The sequence below is a fragment of the Pseudophryne corroboree genome, chromosome 4 (genome assembly GCF_028390025.1).
Source record: "Pseudophryne corroboree isolate aPseCor3 chromosome 4, aPseCor3.hap2, whole genome shotgun sequence".
In the NCBI taxonomy this organism is placed as follows: domain Eukaryota; kingdom Metazoa; phylum Chordata; class Amphibia; order Anura; family Myobatrachidae; genus Pseudophryne; species Pseudophryne corroboree.
This window is the reverse complement of record NC_086447.1, coordinates 714,967,140-714,986,764: the sequence shown is the minus strand read 5'-3', so window position 1 is coordinate 714,986,764 and position 19,625 is coordinate 714,967,140. Positions and strand designations below refer to the sequence as shown.

Below are 19,625 nucleotides of genomic sequence, written 5' to 3'. Positions count from 1 at the left end.
TGACAGCCCATGCATTGATAATCTCATCAGGTCGGTGCGTCAGTCTCTGAAGTTTACGGAGACTGAGGAGCCTCTCACAAATGATGAGGTGTTCTTTACTAAAAGACACCGATCTCCAATGTGTTTTCCTGTTTCGGAATCTCTTAAGAAACACGGAAGAATCCAGATAAACGGTTTTCTATACTTCGCCGATTTAAGTCTAGTTACCCGTTTCCAGAGTCTGTGACATCTACATGGGAGAATCTGCCAATGGTGGATTCGTCTGTGTCAAAACGTACAAAAAAATTAACCATACCAGTACCAACTGCTACTACGCTTAAAGACCCTTCAGACCGTAAAATAGAAGCTATGCTAAAGTCCATGTATATAGCAGCAGGAGTGTTGCTTCGACCTGGGTTGGTTGGCATTTGGGTAACTAAGGCGCTAATTGTATGGATAACAGAACTCAAGTCTCGCCTACATGGCGATCACCTTATTCTTCTCGCTGATCAAATCTGTGAAGCTGCTGAGTATCTATGTACAGCTGCTACTGACATCTGTCAGCTCTCTTCTCGCCTTTCATTGTCGCTAGTTACGGCACAACAAGCACTCTGGCTGCGGTCTTGGCAAGCGGAGGCAGAGGTTAAGAGAGCTATAGAGGCGTTACCTTATGGGAGTTGTTTGGTCCTGAATTGGACAAATGGATTTCTGAGGCCACGGAAGGGAAGTCGGTTTTCCTACCATTTCCTCCAACGGTACCTAGACGGAAATACTCTGGCCCGGCGTTCAAATCCTTTAGACCTCAGCCCTTTCGAGGCCGTGGTAGAGGAACAGCCACGCCTGGTAGACGAGGTCGAGGACGTGGTTTTCAACAAACCTCCACCAGTCATCAGGACGCTAAGGTCACCGACAAGCCAGTGGCATGACGGGCTCCCAGCCCATCTCGGATCTCCAGTTGTGGGGGCACACCTTCAGACGTTCCATTTGGCGTGGTTCCAGACATCCACAGATGGGTGGATCAGCAATTTAGTGTTAAAAGGTTACAAGATAGAGTTCGACTTTCTCCCGCCACTGCGGTTTTTCATGACAGGACTGCCTGTGTCGGGACGATTGAGCGTCCTCTTCTACTTCCTCAACGCCGAGACCTCCTCGTTCAGGGCCCTTGTGTTTACCAAGACCTGGTAAGACTGGCTTTGTCCCTTTTAAGGGAGATATACTATTTGGAGATGATCTGAACAAGACTGTGACCGACATGGCGTCGGCCATGCGTTTCTCCCAAATACTAATCCTTCGGCTCTGAAGGCTAAGAATACTACTTTTCGTTCCTTTCAACTTCCAGGTAAAGCAAAGGGTCAGGCGTACCCAAGACAGGCTCGCACTTCCAAATCCTCTAAGCCCAAACCCTAAACGTTCTTGGGCTGCCTGTCAGCCTATTTCCAAACTGGACAAGCCTGCTGCATGACTGTGCGGGCCTTACCCTTGAGGACCCCAGGGTGGGAGGCCGACTTCTGCAGTTCACCCAGGTATGGTTAAAGATCACTTCGGACGCCTGGGTGCAGGAAGTGGTCTCTCACATGTACTCGATCTCTTTCAAGAGACGTGCCCCTTGCCAGTTTTGCTCAACGGTTATCCCTTCGGATCCGTTAAAAGCACAAACTCTACATTTGGTTGTCCAATCCCTCTTGGATACAGGAGTGATAGTGCCAGTGCCTCTGTCTCAGAGAGGCAGGGGATACTATTTAATGCTGTTTCTACTTCCAAAGCTGAATGGATCCTCCTGGCCTATACTCAACCTCAAATCTTTGAACAAATTTGTGAGGGTGTCCAAATTCAGTATGGAAACTCTGTGCTCTATTGTACTGGCTATGGAACCCAAGGACTATATGGTATGCCAGGACATACAGGATGCTTACCTACACATACCTATTGCCATGTCACATCAGCAGTATCTACAGTTTGCTATTGGCAACCTTCATTATCCGTTCCAAGCTTTGCCTTTCGGACTGATCACGGCTCCTCTGATCTTTACCAAGGTCATGACGGTCATGATGGCCCTTCTCAGCTGTCAGGGTATCAGGATCCTTCCGTATCTGGACGACTTGTTGATCCTGGTGAAGACCCCAGAGGTTCTCCTCCGTCATCTGGAACTGACGGTCCAATTCCTACAAGCCCACGGGTGGCTCATCAACTGGAAGAAATCCTCACTGGTCCCTGCTCAGAGCATGGTTCACCTGGGGGCATTACTAGACACACACAAACAACGTTTGTTCTTGTCTTCAGAGAAGGTCCTGAAACTTCAGTACAAAATCAGATGCTTCCTCTCTCGCAAAAGAGTGTCGATACACTCACCGATGCAAGTACTAGGCCTCATGGTGTTGGTTTTCGACATGGTAGAGTACGCTTAATTTCATTCCCGCCTTCTGCAGAGGTTAATCCTTTCCAAGTGGGACGGCCTGCCTCACCGGATCCATCTCAAATGATCTCTGTAACTGAGTTAGTTGCTACAGATCCCTTCTGGATCTCCAACTGGGTCCTCCTAACGACGGATGCCAGTCAGCGGGGTTGGGGCGCGGTGTTGGAGCAACACTCTCTCCAGGGTCGGTGGACCAGGGAGGAATCTCTCCTCCCGATAAATATTCAAGAATTGCAGGCAGTGTTCAATGCGTTGACACTGGCCCTGCTTTTCGTACAGAACAAGCCTGTTCAAGTACAATCAGATAACTCCACCACGGTGGCGTACATAAATCATCAAGGCGGCACTCGAAGCCGCATGGCAATGATGGAAGATTCAAAAATTCTTCGATGGGCGGAAAGCCATCTGCCAGCAATATCGGTAGTGTTCATTCTGGGGGTCCTCAACTGGGAAGCGGACTTCCTCAGTCGTCAGGACGTACACGCCGGGGAGTGTAGTCTTCATCCGGAGGTCTTCCAACTCCTTGTGGGCAAGTGGGGTCTAGCAGATGTAGACCTGCTGGCGTCTCTACACAATCACAATGTTCTGGTCTTCGGAGCAAGGACAATGGATCCTCAAGCAGCGTTCGTGGACACACTGGCCGTTCCATGGAACTTTCGGCTACCATACGTGTTCCCTCCAGTGTCACTCCTGTTCAGGGTACTACGTAAGTTCAAGCAAGAAGGAGGAATACTGCTTCTAGTCGCTCCAGCATGGCCCAGACGGTTGGTTCTCAGACCTGCAGGGTCTCTCGATTGAGCGTCCTCTTCTACTTCCTCAACGCCGAGACCTCCTCGTTCAGGGCCCTTGTGTTTACCAAGACCTGGTAAGACTGGCTTTGACGGCGTGGCTCTTGAAGCTTCACTCTTGGAATTCTTACTTTACATGGTGTGCTGCTAAGAATTAGGATACATACAAGTTTAGTACTTCCAGACTTCTGTTTTTTTTTGCAACAAGGCCTGGATTTAGGACTTCACCTGGCCTCCGTCAAGGTTCACATTTCTGCCTTGTCGGTGTGCTTTCAGTGCAAAATTGTATCTATTCCTGATTTTCAGGGAGTACTATGGATTCAGCCTCCCTATGTCCCACCTGTGGCTCCATGGGATCTGTCTGTTCTTAATGCCCTTCAAGAGTCTCCGTTTGAACCTCTTGAGTCTGTGGACCTTAAATGCCTTACGCTTAAGATAATTTTTCTGTTAACTATTGCCTCTGCTAGGAGGGTGTCAGACTTAGGCGCTTTGTACTGTCGTCAACCCTTTCTGATTTTTCACTGTGACCGTGCAGTTCTTAGAACTCGCTACCTTAACCAAGAGATTGTATTTCCGGTCTTTATCTCTCCTGGTTTGTCCTCCAAAGAGCAGTCTTTGGATGTTGTACGGGCTCTCTGTATATATGTAGAAAGGACTGCCCCTATCAGGAGATCAGATTTTTTTTTTGCACTTTTTGGTTTTCACAAACGTGGCTCGCCTGCAAATAAGCAGACCATGGCCAGATGGATTAGAATGGTGATTGCACAAGCTTATGCACAGGCTGGACTCTAAGCTCCTGCTGCTATCAAGGCCTATTCTACTCGGTCTGTTGGACCTTCATGGGTGGCCCACCATGGCGCGTCCGCTGAACAATTGTGCAAGGCGGCTACGTGGTTTTCAGTGAACACGTTCATCAGGTTCTATGCCTTTGATACTTCTGCCTCCCAGGATGCTTCCTTTGGTTCTTGTGCCCGCTACAGTGTGTCCCCTCCTATTAGGAATTGCATTAGGACATCCCCGATGTTATTCCTTGTGGAATACCAGTGTACCCTGCTGCAGAAAAGGAGATTTATGGTAAGACTTACCATTGTTAAATCTTTCTGCGAGGTACACTGGTTTCCACGGGGCGCCCACACTGACGCATTTAGCTTCTTTGGGTTTGTATAGCATTAGCTGCTAGTGCCTTCTCCTGTCGTGAGAATGTGGGTTTATGTGACTAACATCTACCGTCTCTCTTACCTGCTACTGCATTGGTCTGGTTAACAAAACTGAGCTCCAGTGCCCAGAGGCGGGGCTATAGAGGAGGTGGTGCAGTGCATCCTGGGAACAGTAAAAGCTTTAGCCTGTTGGTGCCTCACGGATCAAGATCCAACTCTACACCCTGATGTTATTCCCTGTGGATACCAGTGTACCTCGCAGAAAGAGATTAACAATGGTAAGTCTTGCCATAAATCTCCTTTTCTCTATATATAAATATGAATATGTACAGTAGCACACAGGATACAGGGGTAGATGTTTGAAGCACACTTCTCCATTCTTTTCACTACTGCATACATCTTCCCTACAATGTATTACGCCATCTAAAAATGTAATTAACTATCATGGCCAAACTTGATACATTTGGCATAGAAAGATATTGCAGAGATTTCCTCTTAACTAGCGCTGTACTGGGGTGTTTTGCGCCCCCTCTACTAACTATAAATTTGCGCCCTCCTACAAAAGGAATAGGCAGTGGATGGTGTTGGGAAGAGGCAGTGGCTGATGCTGGGAAGAGGCAGTGGGTGACGCTGAGGAGAAGCAGTGGATGACACTGGGAGAGGGTGACAGGGAGAACGAGACAGAGAAGTAGTGGGTGATGACAGGCAGGGGATGACGGGATGGGGAGAGGGTGACAGGGAGAGCTAGAGGGTGACAGCAGTGGGTGAGAGAAGAGAGAGGGTGATAGTGAGAGGGTGACAGGGAGAGGCAGTGGGTGACAGGAGAAAGAGTGTGATGAAGAGATGCAGTGGGAAGAGAGGCTGGTGCAGACAGAGTATGGACAGAGAGGCTGATATAGAGAAAGGAAAGAGGCTGGCACAGAGGAAAGGCTAGCACTGAAAGAAGATGGGCAGAGAGATTGGCACAGAGGGGAACAAAGCAGAATGCTGGCATAGGCGAGAAAAGGACTGTGAGGCTCACATAGGCAAGAACAACAAATAGAGACAAATGATAATGATAAAAAAAAAAAAAAGACTGTAAGAAACTTACCTGTTGGAGGAGATGACATGGAATCGGGGGCCTCATTCAGACCCGTTTGCATGCTACATTTTCTCGCAGCCGTGCGAACGGGTCTGAACTGCTCATGCGTGTGACCCGCATTGCGCAGGCGCATCGTTGCCCGGCGACAGGGATCGCCAGAGAGCGACGGCTTCTACAAAGAAGATTGATAGGCAGAAGGCGTTCCTGGGCGGCAACTCACCGTTTTCTGGGATTGTCGGAAGAAACGCAGGCGTGCCCAGCCATACAGAAGAGGGTCTCTGATGTCAGCTTCTTCCTGGATCACCGCAGCGGGTGAGTAAGTCCTGGACTGTGCAGAAACTGCACAGTCCATCGGACCCCTTCAAAGTCCTTACCCCCTCCCCCTGTAGGCAGCGATTTCCTGGTCGCAGCAGTGCAAAAAATAGCCTGCGTTCAACCAGGTCTGAAGTACCCACAGGTGCAGGCTTCAAACTATGATTTCTTTGAGCAGTCCGTCACTCCATGCTCTAGCCTGTCCCGGGGCAGGCCCTGTGGGAGGGGCCCCAGCCACTGGATGGCTGCTGTAGCAGCAAAAAATGCTTCTCCTGTCTACAGCAGAAGCTGCACTGGGAGATCAAAGCTGAAGTGCCTTGATGCTGCTACTACTGCCTGTTATACAGTTTAACAGGGGCAGAACAGTGGATAGCAGCAGAGCAGAAGAATGCCTGTACAGCCTGCGCCTCCCTGCAATGCTTACCAGGCTTACCGCATCGCGTCAGCCCTGCTCTTAATTCATAGCTACCTCAGAGCGGGACCAGTGGCACTTTGGCGCCTTCCTCTGCTTATTGCCGCAGCAGCAGCAAGCACACACCGCTCCTCCTGACTCACAAGACACGCTGGAAAACTGGTACAGGGTGTATCAAAGGAGGAGAGCCGCTATTGTACACAATGATTAGTGTTTCAATGTGACATAGTAAGCTGACAGCCTCACTGTGGCTGTGCAGCTAGAGGTGTGCTGGTCTTCTCTCTCTGTGTGTCTCCCTCACATACAGTAATGGCAGGCTTGCTAGGTATTACTGTCTGTGTGTATGTCATTGTGATTACTGTGAACATGGGTAAATACAAACTATGCAGTGTATGCCACACCAGATTCTCTCCCTTATCATCTGATTCTGATTCATGTGAACAATGAAGCCAATCTTCACAGCTCAGTTGTCAGCATCCGGAGTCTTACCGGTACGCTGGGGCCGCGGGGCTGGCTTCCTTGGCGTTGTGCGGGCAGCGGCGGAGGTGGGCTGCTGCGCCGGATCCGTGGGCAGCAGTAGCGGCGGTGAGGGGTCTGTCGTGGCGGCGGGACGCCGCTACAGCGGGTCGCTCTTGCTGAACCGTTGCTTGGAGACCAGGGGCAGTGAGCAATGTGGCTTTGCAAAAAGGTCTGCATTACTGGACGCCGCCATGTTGGAGACCAAGTTTTAAGCATAGTTCCTGTTTCCTGTTTCTTCCAGCCAATCCAGGGGAAGCTCTCCCTATAAAAGGGGGCTGGTTTAGGACAGGGATGCCAGTGCTTCAAGTTACAACCCTGTTGTAGGTGCTTTAGCCATGTGCTCCCAGGATTCCTGCTGTATCTTGGTTCCTCCTGATCTTGCTTGGTCGGTTCTCTGTTGCTGCTGCAGCCCTGCCGTTTCTGGCCTGCTTCTGCCTGTGGAAGCGCTCCTGGAAAACCCGGTCCAGTAAGACTCTTTGGGCACAGTCGGCCCCGGGTCTTCTGCCTCGTCTTTCAAGCCGCACTCCACAGATCTCCTTCACCAGCCACACCTTTGTACCACTGACCACAGCCTGCAGTTTATTATCTTCAAGCCTCGTTTTCCAAACCACAGTCCACAGTTCTTGTCTCCATCCACGTTTTCAACTACCATCCACAGTTCCAGAGTTCATCATCTACAGTCTCGTCTTTCAAATCACAGTCCGCAGTTCTTCACCTTCAGCCACGTCTTTAACCATTGTGCTTCAGCCTCTGTTCTCTACCTCAGCCCTGTACATAATAAATACTTTCCATTGACTCTCAAACCCCGCCTACGTTCTTCATTGCTCCGTGTCCCATGCGAAGGAACTATATCCAGCCCCCTCATCTGGTTCATTCACAGCCTGCTACCTCCTCGGGCAAATCTCAGCTGCCGGATCCTCAAACCCTGCCAGACGTGACATCAGTGAAGGGGCTAGGAGAGAAGGGACCAGAGCATCCTGGTTAGGGGCTCTTAAGACTATGATGTCTGATATGTCATCACAACTCACTGCTAATGTTCAGAAATCTCAGCTACTACAACAGGCTGCTGCGGACTTAGCTGCTAGGGCAGATGTTACACAGCCCCCCCTCTCTAAATCAGGACTAGAAAAGCGTGATTTACCTGCTCTGCTCTCTGATTCAGATGAGGAAATACAGGAGGATGGGGATGACTTGGATCCTATTGGTGGAGATTCCACTTCTGCTCAGGGTATTGAATCCCTCATTCTGGCTATACGGGACGTGTTTTTAAAGCTCCCTCTGGAGGACGCTGTGTCACAGCAGTTGTTTTTCTTTACACAAAACAAGCCTAATGTCACTTTTCCCTGATTCTGCAGAGTTAGATTACCTATATAAATTAGACTGGAAAAATCCAGACAAAAAATACCAATTGTCAAAAAGATTTTTGCGCACTTTCCCATTTGCTCATGAAGGTAGGAAATTCTGGGAAGAGCCCCCGTGGGTTGGCGTATCAGTCTCCCAACTATCAAAATAGGTGGTGCTCTCTGCCCCGTGCTTCTTTACCATAAAGGACCCTGGGGACAGAAAGATAGAGACTACACTAAAGTCTATCTACATAGCAGCATGTGTATCGAATGGCTGGTCATAGCAGGTTGCTGGATGACCCATGCCATTTATACGTGGGCTACACAGATTCAGGAGGGCCTCTCCGGGGATATGCCTCTGGTTACTACGGTGACTCTCGTGAAGCACATTCAGGACTCTGCACGTGTCCTGTGTGACTCGCTCAAGGAAATGGGCAATATTAATGCTAGAACATCTGCCATGGCAGTGTCTGCACGCAGGGCCCTGTGGTTGCGTTAGTAGATAGTGGACGCAGAATCCAAGCGCAGTGTGGAATCCCTCCCCTTTTCTGGGGAATGGCTCTTTGGGGTTGAATTGGATACGTGGGAAACATTGGGAAGTAGAGTTGGATCTTGATCCAGAGGCACCAACAGGCTAAAGCTTTGACTGTTCACAGGATGCATTGCATGGCCTCCTCTATAGCCCTGCCTCCGGACACTGGAGCTCAGTTTGTAAGGTGGTGCCTGCATAGCAGGTCACTTAACAGGGGGAGCTGCGCTAGGCAGCCCTGAAAAGATCTTTTTAGAAGACTTCAAGGGCCGCAGCACTTTCTATGTCGTGACATGCTGTGCTGCGGCTCCATCACCTCCCCAGCAGCGCTGCATACTCCCGCGGCTGGTTCCCGGGTACTTGCAGCGGAGGCGCACTGGTCACCAGGCACACCACCGCTGACGCTCTCCAGGATCGCGTGACTGCCCATCACGGAGGATTTAAGTGGGTCCCCCAGGCGGGATCCGCCGGTAAATCGCGTTCCGGTCGCAGTCCCAGAAGACGGACAGCGCCGCTGTCATGAACACTGTACTGCACAGGGACCCCACTATATCCACCAGGGCAGGGAGCACAGGTCGGTTTAAAAAAAATCAGTTTTACACAGGCTCCACAGTACCCAGTGGTGTAGCCTCTCCCACAGTTCCGGGCGACATCTACTGCTGGTGTTCCCGCCCTGGAGCTGCATTTCTCACTCCCTCACTCCCTGGCTGAGATTTAGGCGCCATATTCTACAAGTAGCTGCGTCTGGTCTCCGGGACTGCAGGGCTAAGTCTCCTTCTGTAAATCCGCCTGCTTACTCAGAGCTGTGATTATACAGTCACTTAAGATTCTACATGTCATTTTTAGACAGTGTTAGTTAAGAACAAGTGTCTCTCTACCAGAATATATAGTACAAGTATTCTGATACAGTATATCCATCCAGTCTTTGGCTGTGCATTGGTATATACAGGTTGAGTATCCCATATCCAAAATGCTTGGGACCAGAAGTATTTTGGATATCAGATTTTTCCGTATTTTGGAATAACTACATACCATAATGAGATATCATGGTGATGGGACCCAAGCTTAAGAACAGAATGCAGTTTTGTTTCATATACACTTTATACACATAGCCTGAAGGTAATTTTAGCCAATATGTTTAATAACTTGGTGTATTAAACAAAGTTTGTGTACATACACACAATTCTTTTATGTTTTATATACACATTATACACACAGCCTGAAGGCCATTTAATACAATATTTTGAATCATTTTGTGTGTTAAACAAAGTTTGTGTACACTGAGCCATCAGAAAACAAAGGTTTCACTATCTCAGTCTCTGTGGTTGAGGTCCTGGAAGGTGGACCTGGACTCCTAAAAGACCTTGGAGGTGCTCACTTTTAAGGGAGACATCCTATTTGGGGAGTATCTGAACAAGATTGTGACTGACTTGGCGTCTGCTAAGACTGCGTTTCTCCCTAGTACTCCCTAGTACTAATCCTTCTGCTCCGAAGGCTAAGAGTTCCACTTTTCGTTCCTTTTGCCCTCCAGGGAAAGCAAAAGGGCAGGCGATAGGCTTGTGCTTCCAAAACCACTAAGCCCAAACCTAAACAATCCTGTGCCGCTCGTCAGCCTGCTTGCAAACAAGACAAAACTGATGCATGACGGGGCGGGCCTCCCCCTCGGGGATCCCAGGGTGGGAGGCCGACTTCTGCAGTTCACCCAGGCCTGGTTAAAGACTACTTCGGACGCGTGGGTGCGGGAAGTTGTCTTTCACGGGTACGCAGTTTCTTTCAAGAGGCATCCCCTTCGCCAGTTCTGCACAACAGTTATCCATTCGGATCCGTTGAAAGCGCAAGCTCTACACCTGGTTGGTAGTGCTGTTACCCCTATCCCAGAGAGGCAGACCCTGTTTCTAGGCCTTCTGGCGTACACTCAACCTCAAATTATTGAACAAATTCGTGAGAGTGTCCAAGTTCCATATGGAAACACTGCGCTTGTACTGGCCATGGAACCCGGAGATTATATGGTATCCCTGGACATACAGGATGCTTACCTGCATGTACGTTTTGCCATATCACATCAACAATATCTGCGGTTTGCTATTGGCAACCTTCATTATAAATTCCGGGCTCTGCCATTTGGATTGGCCACGGCCCCTCAGAAAGGTCATGGCTGTGATGACGGCCATTCTCCGCCGTCAGGGAATCTGGATCCTGCCGTATCTGGACGACTTGCTGATCCTGGTGAACTCCCAAGATGTTCTCTTCTGTCATCTGGAACTGACGGTCCAATTCCTACAAGCCCACGGGTGGCTCATCAACTGGAAAAAGTCCTTGCTGGTCCCTGCTCGGAGCATGCAATGCACCCTGGGAACAGTCAAAGCTTTAGCCTGTTGGTGCCTCTGGATCAAGATCCAAATCTACATCCCGATGCTTCCCTGTGGAACCCAATGTACTTTGCTGAAAGAGATTTAACCATGGTAAGTCTACCATAAATCTCCTTTTCTCTCCTCTGGGGCACCGCCGGGTATGCGTTCCTACCCGGGGCTGTCTGTTCAGTGCTTTCGATCTAGAGGCTCCAGAGGTAAGACAAAAAGACCTGCAAACACTGGTTCTCAGGAACAGTTCTGCTTCCACTAAGTCCTCAGCATGATGGTGCCCACCCACCCCGAGGGGATCTCAAGGTGGGAGCTCGACTGTGTCACTTCAGCCGCATCTGGGAGGTTTCCTGCTAGGATACCTGGGTCAGGGACCTCATTTCTCAGGGCTACAAGCTGGAGTTCGATGGTGCTCCTCCCCAACGCTTTTTCAATTCAAGCTTACCAGCTTTGGAGGATATGCAAGTTACGTTGCAACAGGCCATCCAAAAAGTTGGTCCAGTCCCACGTCATTGTTCCAGTACCAATACTACAATGAGGCAGGGGTTAATACTCCCAACCTGTTTGTGGTACCGAAGCCAGACAGTTCGGTAAGGCCCACTTTGAATCTAAAGTCCTTGAACCTTTACCTAAAAGGTTTTCAAGTTCAAAATGGAATCCTTGAGAGAAGTGATTGCGGGCCAGGAAGAACAGGAATTCCTGGTTTCCTTGGATATCAAGGACGCCTACCTTCATATTCCTATTTGGTCACCTCATCAGCTTTTCTGGGGTTTGCCCTGCTGGACGTCCACTACCAGTTCCAGGCGCTACCCTTCGGCCTGTCCACAGCTCCGAGGGTATTCACAAAGGTAGTGGTGGAGATGATGTTTCAGCTCCGGGTCCAGGGGGTCAGTGTTGTCCCTTACCTCGACGATCTTCTGATAAAAGCAAGATCCAGGGAGCTTTTATTGTTCCATGTCGATCGCGCTATCCACCTTCTGTCACACCATGGGTGGATTCTCAATTTACAGAAGTCCCACCTGGAGCTAACTCAGCGGCTCCTGTTTCTGGGGATGTTACTGGATAATGTAGTCCAGAAGGTGTTCCTCCTGGAGGACAAAGCGAGAACACTTCAGGAGATGGTCCGCATGGTGCTCTGACCTGCTTGAGTATCCATCCATCTCTGCATAAGATTGTTGGGGAAGATTGTCGCCTCCAACGAGGCGATCCAATATGGGAGGTTCCATGCCAGAACATTTCAATTGGATCTCCTGAGCAAGTGGTCCGGATCACATCTACAAATGCACCGGATGATACGGCTGTCACCTCAGGCCAGGATTACCCTCCTGTGGTGGCTGCAATCCTCCAATCTCCTGGAAGACCGGAGTTTCGGGATTCAGGATTGGATACTCCTCACAACGGATGCCAGTCTGAGAGGATGAGAAGCTGTCACCCAAGGGGCGCAGTTCCAGGGCAGGTGGTCAGCCCACGAAGCCCTCCTTCCGATCAACATTCTGGAACTTCAGGCTATCTACAATGCTCTGCTTCATGCCTCTCCTCTGCTCAAGGATCACGCGATCCAAGTACAGTCGGACAAAGCCACAGCAGTGGCGTACATCAATCGAGAAGGAGGGACAAAAAGCAGAGCCTGCATGTGAGAGGTGTCAAAGATACTCCTCTGGGCGGAAAGAAATGCAAGAGTAATGTCGGCAATCTTCATTCTGGGTGTGGACAACTGGTAAGCAGACTTCCTGAGTCGTCACGATCTCCACCCGGGGGAGTGGGGGCTCCACCATCAGGTGTTTCAGCAGATCATCGACCGTTGGGGCTGCGCACAAATAGACCCGATGGCTTCTCGACTCAACAAGAAGCTTCACTGGTATTGCTCACGTACCAGGGACCCTAAGACGAGGGCAGTAGATGCACTGACGTCGCCTTGGCCTTACCGGCTGGTTTACCTTTTTCCTCCGATTCCGTTGCTCCAAAGAGTGCTCAAGCGAATCAGAAATCAAGGAGTACAGGCAATTCTGATTTCCCCGGATTGTCCTCGGAGGGCGTGGTACACGGATCTTTTGGGCATGTCCGTCGAAGACCCTTGGCCTCTACCACTAATAAGAGATCTTCTTCAACAAGGACGGTTCGTCTACCCGGACTTACGGCAACTTCGTTTGACGGCATGGAAGTTGAGCGGAACAGCCTAGCTAACGGGCCTTTCCAAAAAGGTTATTGCTACAATGGTTCAGAAAACCTGTGACGCCAAAACACTATCATCATATCTGGAGAAGATATGTCTCTTGGTGCGAGGAACACACGTATCCGCCTGCTGAGTTCCACTTGGGACGTTTCTTACATTTCCTGCAGGCTGGTGTTGCTAAGGGCTTACATCTGGGTTCCGTCAAGGTCTAGATTTCAGCTCTCTCCATTTTCTTCCAGAAGAAATTGTCAGTGTTGCAGTAAGTTCAGACCTTCTTGCAAGGGGTTCTCCACATGCAACCTCCTTTTGTGCCGCCTACGGCACCCTGAGATTTGAATGTGGTGTTGGAATTTCTACAGTCAATCTGGTTTGAACCTCTGCTGACGGTAGAAGACAAGTACCTCACATGAAATACGGTGATGTTACTAGCCCTGGCTTCTGCTAGGCGTGTCTCAGAATTGGGGGCCTTATCGTATAAAAGTCCATACTTGGTCTTTTACGAGGACAGAGCAGAGCTCAGGACTAGACAGCAGTTCCTGCCAAAGGTTGTCTCTGCGTTTCACCTGAATCAACATATTGTGGTTCCGTCAAGTTCTGACGCTTCTGCTCCTCTGGAGGCATTGCTGTGTGAGCCTTGAAGATCTGTGTCAAGCGGACGGCTCGGATCAGAAGGATGGATTCTTTGTTCGTGCTCTATGAAGAACAGAAAAAGGGTTGTCCTGCTTCAAAGCAGTCCATTGCTCGTTGGCTTAGGCTTACTATCCAACAGGCCTATGTGTCGGCAGCCTTACCTGTTCCTAAGTCTCTGAAGGCCCACTCTACAAATAGGTGGGCTCTTCCTGGGCGGCTGCCCGTGGAGTCTCGGCCTTGCACCTATGTCGAGCTGCTACCTGGTTGGGAAAGAACACATTTGTGAAGTTCCACAAGTTTAATACCCTGTCCAAAGAGGATACCCAGTTTAGGCAGACGGTGCTGCAGAAGTCTCCGAACATTCCCGCCCGTTCTGGAAGCTTTGGGACGTCCCTATCGTACTAAGTCTCACCAATATCCCTTATGGATGCTAGAGAAAATAGGATTTTAATTACCTACCGGTAAATCCTTTTTTCGTAGTCCATAAGGGATATTGGGCACCTGCCTCGGGGATATTCAATTACCCACACCAACTGCGGGTGTAAAAGTTTCGCCAGGGGGACTATCTAATTAGCCCCGATAAGCCGACGCGCGCCGCGGCTAATCAGGGATTTTGTTTCACCTGCCTCCGGCAGGCGAAGCAAAATCCCAGATAACAGCCCCGTTTATATCTGAAAACGGGGCTATTTCACCCAAAAACACACAGGTTTCACTGAACCTGTGCATTTTCGGGTGAAAATGCACTTTTTAACAGCCGGTCAAAACAAGTAGGCGAACGCAAAATCCGAAGAAACATTGGGAGTTTTTACTCCGGATGTCTCTTCGGGGGCTAATTGAATGTCCCCCTCAGTGCGTTGACTTTTCTGTAGGCTTTCTTTTATGTGGTTACCTGTTAAGCTGCTGTTGTTGTTGTTGTTGTTGTTGTTGTTACCAGCCGTTGCTGGTTGTTGTATGTTCGTTGTGTGCTAAGTCTCCCCAATATCCCTTATGGACTACGAGAAAAGGATTTACTGGTAGGTAATTAAAATCCTATTTTTAAAAGTAACTATTTTTACCACTTACCTGGAGTGGCCCATACCTACAGAGGATTTGACCAAAGCCAGGGTTGCAGAACATCTCCTCCTTCTCTTCCAGCCTCATAGCTGGCAGAAATGTAGCAGGTCTGTGACTGCTGACATCACTGTCCGATTTGCTCCTCAGAATAATGTGCAAATAGCTTTATCACATGTGCTGGATTATAAAGGTAAAACCCTCAGATGATCATTCCCCTCTGCAATCCATTCCACTGTGCTCTGCATGAGGGGGTGGGATTAATGACAGAGTGGGGAACTAAGCACACATGGGGGGTGGGGAGATTCTATGGACTGAGGAAGTCTGTTGCCTGGGGGCAGTGTCGGACTGGGGCATGTAGTGCCCACCGGGGGAATGCAGTGTTAGGGGCCCATGTTTAGGGGTGAGGCCAGCTACCACATTAGTTTGCCTAACCATTTTGCATGGGATGGACCCTTGATAAATATATACAGTAAATACTGTAGTAAATGCATCATTATGTACTGGAACCTGATCCCTAGAGGAGGGGTTGGGAAACCCGGCTGTAGGGCCCACTGGGGGTTACCCCTATACCCCTGTGGGCCAGTCCAACCCTGCCTGGGTGGGAAAGCTTATGCTTAAGTGGGGAACTGTGGACATGGGGTAATGTCCCCAGGGGTTCTGTTACCATTGGTAGGTGGGTGGTAGTGACACTTACGGATCAAGTGCTATGGGGGGAGGACCAATTGACAGGGGAGAGCGGGTTGCCAGACACATTTGGGGTATTTATTTACCAAAATATTTCAATGCTTTTAAAAAAAATATTTTTTGTCGTTTTTTTTTAATTAAATTAAAATTTGTACTAATTACTACTATTTTTATTGTAAAGCTAATGCTGGGTATACACTATGTGATATATAATTTGTACAGTTGATGAACGATATATTGTTAAGTATCTTTGCTCATGTCTACAGATGTGTCCCAATACAGTGTATAGCAGCGTTCTGTAGCGGGACAAGCGCGACATGCCATCCCATACGCATCGCTAGACGGCTCCCATAGACTTCAGTAGACGGCAGGCATTTACACTCACTGGCTCCCATTGAAGTGACTGTATGAACGCCCCACTTTGCTGCAACTTGTACGCGCATGGCAGTCACAATGTGTGAACAGCGATGTTGACATACATATCGCATTCCTGACCGCAGGAACCGCCGACATTGACATCACACTGGGTGGGCAAATATAATGCCCACCCAGTTTAGATGTCGGGCCAGGCATATCGTGCAGCTAATTGGTAAGTGTAATCGGTTGCACGGTCCGTTGGTTGGTGGTATGTTAGTCATACAGATAGGTATGTCTTCTAGCTGTCACAGAGACAGTAGGAGCAGAATGTATCTTGCTGTATGTAAATGCAGAACACAGTTGGTTAAAGGAGAAGGTTGACTCTAATTGCATATTCCATCTTTCAGGTGCTACTGGGTCAAGTAGACTATATACCGTTACTGAATCGTTTCTGCCAGAAGCAGAGATGGATCTGCAACTTTCTGGACGTTCAAAAAACCGGAGCATCTCATATTTCTCAGTAAGTTATGGCCGCAATGACTGGAATTGGTAGTTCTGTATGAAGTACAGCGCTGCTTCTTTATAAATATTATTTCCAAGCAGATATTAATTCACACTGCATGGCTGCTCCATGAACAAGCTTTTTGTAGTCCCCTCCCAGCCACTGCCAATGTTTATTAACTCATTTATATCTCATGTTCTGCACTAGTCCGTTGTGGCTTAACCCTTCTCAAGAGAGAATCTGACTTCAGTCTTGTTGCTCTTGTGGTTGGGTGTTGCTGTACCTCTGTGCAGCCTTTACAATGGCATTAGCTCTCAGCTACTTCTGTTCATCCAATAAATATCTCTTGCTTGGGTCACACCTGTGTTTTGAAAGCAGCATTGTAGATGTCGTTAAAATGCATCAGATATCTACTGTTAAGTCATATCTGTAATGTCTATAGCAGAGGTTCTCAAACTCTTGTCTTCGGGACCCCACACGGTGCATGTTTTGCGGGTCTCCTCATAGAATCGCAAGTGAAATAGTTAGCTCCACCTGTGGACCTTTTAAAATGTGTCAGTGAGTAATTAATACACCTGTGCACCTGCTGGGTTACCTGCAAAACATGCACTGTGTGGGCCCCCGAGGACCGAGTTTGAGAACCTCTGGTCTATAGGATGCTCTCTTACTGGGCACCCTAGTGCTTTCCAAAGCAGCTAACACTGATGAACATTACATGTTATGTATGCACCTAGTAGACACAAAAATAAATAAACTTCTTAGCACACGCTGCAAAAAGCTAGTGAAATATAAAAGCAGTGTTTTCCCTGGCGGTTGAAAAATGCTCCCCATTATTTGACAATGCTCAGAAAATGTTTCCGTATGAAAGCAGCAGAAATAATCTGCCAATAAACTCTGGCTGTTAAACTACCCTTATACTTATTACAATTAGGGTTATTTCTCAAAGGTGCAAAAATCCGCATCTGTATTCTTGCTCAAGCTGTCATGTTTCATTGGCCTTTATCTGCCCTGTGATTTCCTTATGATCTTTCTCACTGACCAGTACCTGTGAACGTTACTGTGTCAACTTGTAATGGTGACTGTCAACACACCCCATTCCTTTCCTGCTTCCAACAGTCTCTCTCCCCTACTCCTATCACCTACACATACCTCTTGTCTGCTCTTCCTGTCTCGTATTTTCCATTCATGGGGGTCATTCCGACCCGATCGCTCGCTGCAGTTTATCACAGCGATCAGGTCGGAATTTCGCATGTGCCGGTGCCGCAGTGCGTCGGCGCATGCCAGCCGTCATTGCCTAGCGATCGCCTCTGAGGCAGAGGCGGTCGCTGGGCGGGAGGGGGATGGACAGCAACATTAAGCCGCCGTTTAGGGGTCGCGGTCCGGCCAACACAGGCGTGGCCGGACCGTTTTGGGGGCGGGCCGCGGCGGCAGCGACCCAGGGCAGCGAAGAGGTACTGCCAGCCGCAGGAGCTGCGCTGGCCGGGAATAACTCCTGAGATGCAAAAGCATCGCAGCTGTGCAATGCTTTTGCATTTCTGCTGGGGGAGGCCGGCACTGACATGCGGGGCGGGCTAGCCCAGTGCTGGGCGTCCCCCCGCATGTTAGTGTGAATGATCATAGCTGTGCTAAATTTAGCACAGCTACGATCAACTCAGAATGACCCCCCCATGATCTGGAAATTGCTAAGACTTTGGCCGGATGCATGGTGCAATTAACCTACTTAAAACAGGAATGAACAGATATGCATGTCCAAACTGGCGATTGGCTGAGATTGGCTAACTATAGATGTAAATGGATTAAATGAAAGGCAAAACTGATCCAGTGTAGCTATTTGTTGGTCAGGCTAGTAAAATCATTTGTGTGCCTCTTAGATGTTCAGTTATACATCTTTTGGCGATATGATATCATTAAAGGCCCATACACACTGGCGATTTTGAGCTGAAAGCAGCTCACTTTTGGTGTGTTGAGCTGATTTCAGCTCAAAACTGCCCAGTGTGTATGCCCAAACAATGAGCGGTGAGCGCTGATGCGCGCTCCCGCTTCATCTCCAGTGGCCGCCGTTCATCTACTGGTATTACCAGTACAGGGCCGGTTCTTGGCCTTGTGGCGCCCTGGGCAAAATATAGGGGCGTGGCTTCAAATGGGGGCGTGGTCACGACGCTGAAAGAAAAAAAAGAAAGAAAAAAAAGTATACTTACCAACCCCGTTCCTGATCCAGACCGCTGCAGGCCCCCTTCGCCGGCGGCGCCGCTCTTCTCCTCTCCTCTCTTCCATCTATGGGAGAGACGTTATTACGTCTCTCCCATAGAACAGCATAGACACTAGAGGTCAATTATGACCCCTAGTGTCTGTGCCACTATGCTGTGCGGTGCGCGATGACGTCATCGCACAGCAAAGGTCCTCTACATGAAGGGAACCAGATGCGTAGCGTCTAGTTTCCCTTCATGGAGAGGACCTTTGCTGTGCAGTGCGCGATGACGTCATCGCGCACCGCACAACTAAGGTCATCTCAATGAAGGGAAACTAGACGCTACGCGTCTGGTTCCCTTCAAAGCGGCGGTCACAGTGGCGGATCTTGCCCTGGTGCGGCGCCCTCCGGATGGCGCCGGTGCCCTCCGGATGGCGCCGGTGCCTTCTGGAAGGCTGCGCCCCGGGCAAAAGTACCGCTTGCCCGTGGCAAGAACCGCCACTGTACCAGTAGATGACCGGCGGGGTGAGCGGCTTTCCATAGCATCCTGCTATGGAAAGCCGCTTACCCCCACTGACATCGCTGGGCAGGGGGGAAAAGCGCTCGTTGTGTATTCACTGAGCGCTTTTCAGCCCAGCGATATCAGTGATCATCACTGTGAATACACGCTGGGCAAATGTGTATGTGTACAGTGTGTATGCACCTTTAGCTATAATTTCTGCAATGTTTTATGAACAATTTTTTTTTTTTAAACTCCTCGACTGTGCAGGTTTGTTTGCAGAGTGAGCATCCCTGACAGAGTATTTCCAGACAGTAGGCAGAGAAGCACAAAGAAAGAGGCAAAGAAGGAGGCAGCTTATCTCGCACTGCAAGCACTACGAGAGGAGTTTCCAGGCAGCATCCCCGTAAGACGTTTATATGTTATATGCTGTAAAGAGCCGGTGAGGGGGTTTGTGTAAAGTGGGACTTGAGTATTTGTATATCTGTCCATTTGGATATGATGGGCAGGCAGGCAGGCAGGCCCTTCTGCTTGTATGAGAGCATTTGCACCACATCTCTTGTTTTGTCCCAGACCCTCGACAGCTAACTGGATTAGAGACTCACGGCCTGTTTTGGAGTCTCGCGCAATGTTGAGCAATTTTCAC

At 49.3% G+C, this 19,625-nt stretch overlaps 1 protein-coding gene across 6 annotated transcripts in view; it reads left to right on the top strand.

Annotated features, from left to right (window-relative positions):
* The window catches only part of LOC134910212 (interferon-induced, double-stranded RNA-activated protein kinase-like), a 354,989-nt gene that overhangs the window by 69,361 nt on the left and 266,003 nt on the right, over positions 1–19,625 (top strand). For all 6 annotated transcript variants that reach the window (XM_063917987.1, XM_063917992.1, XM_063917986.1 and 3 more), the window contains exons 8-9: positions 16,198–16,310; positions 19,250–19,385. In XM_063917987.1, coding sequence (XP_063774057.1) covers positions 16,198–16,310; positions 19,250–19,385 — 249 coding nt within the window. The remainder of the gene's footprint in view (positions 1–16,197; positions 16,311–19,249; positions 19,386–19,625) is intronic.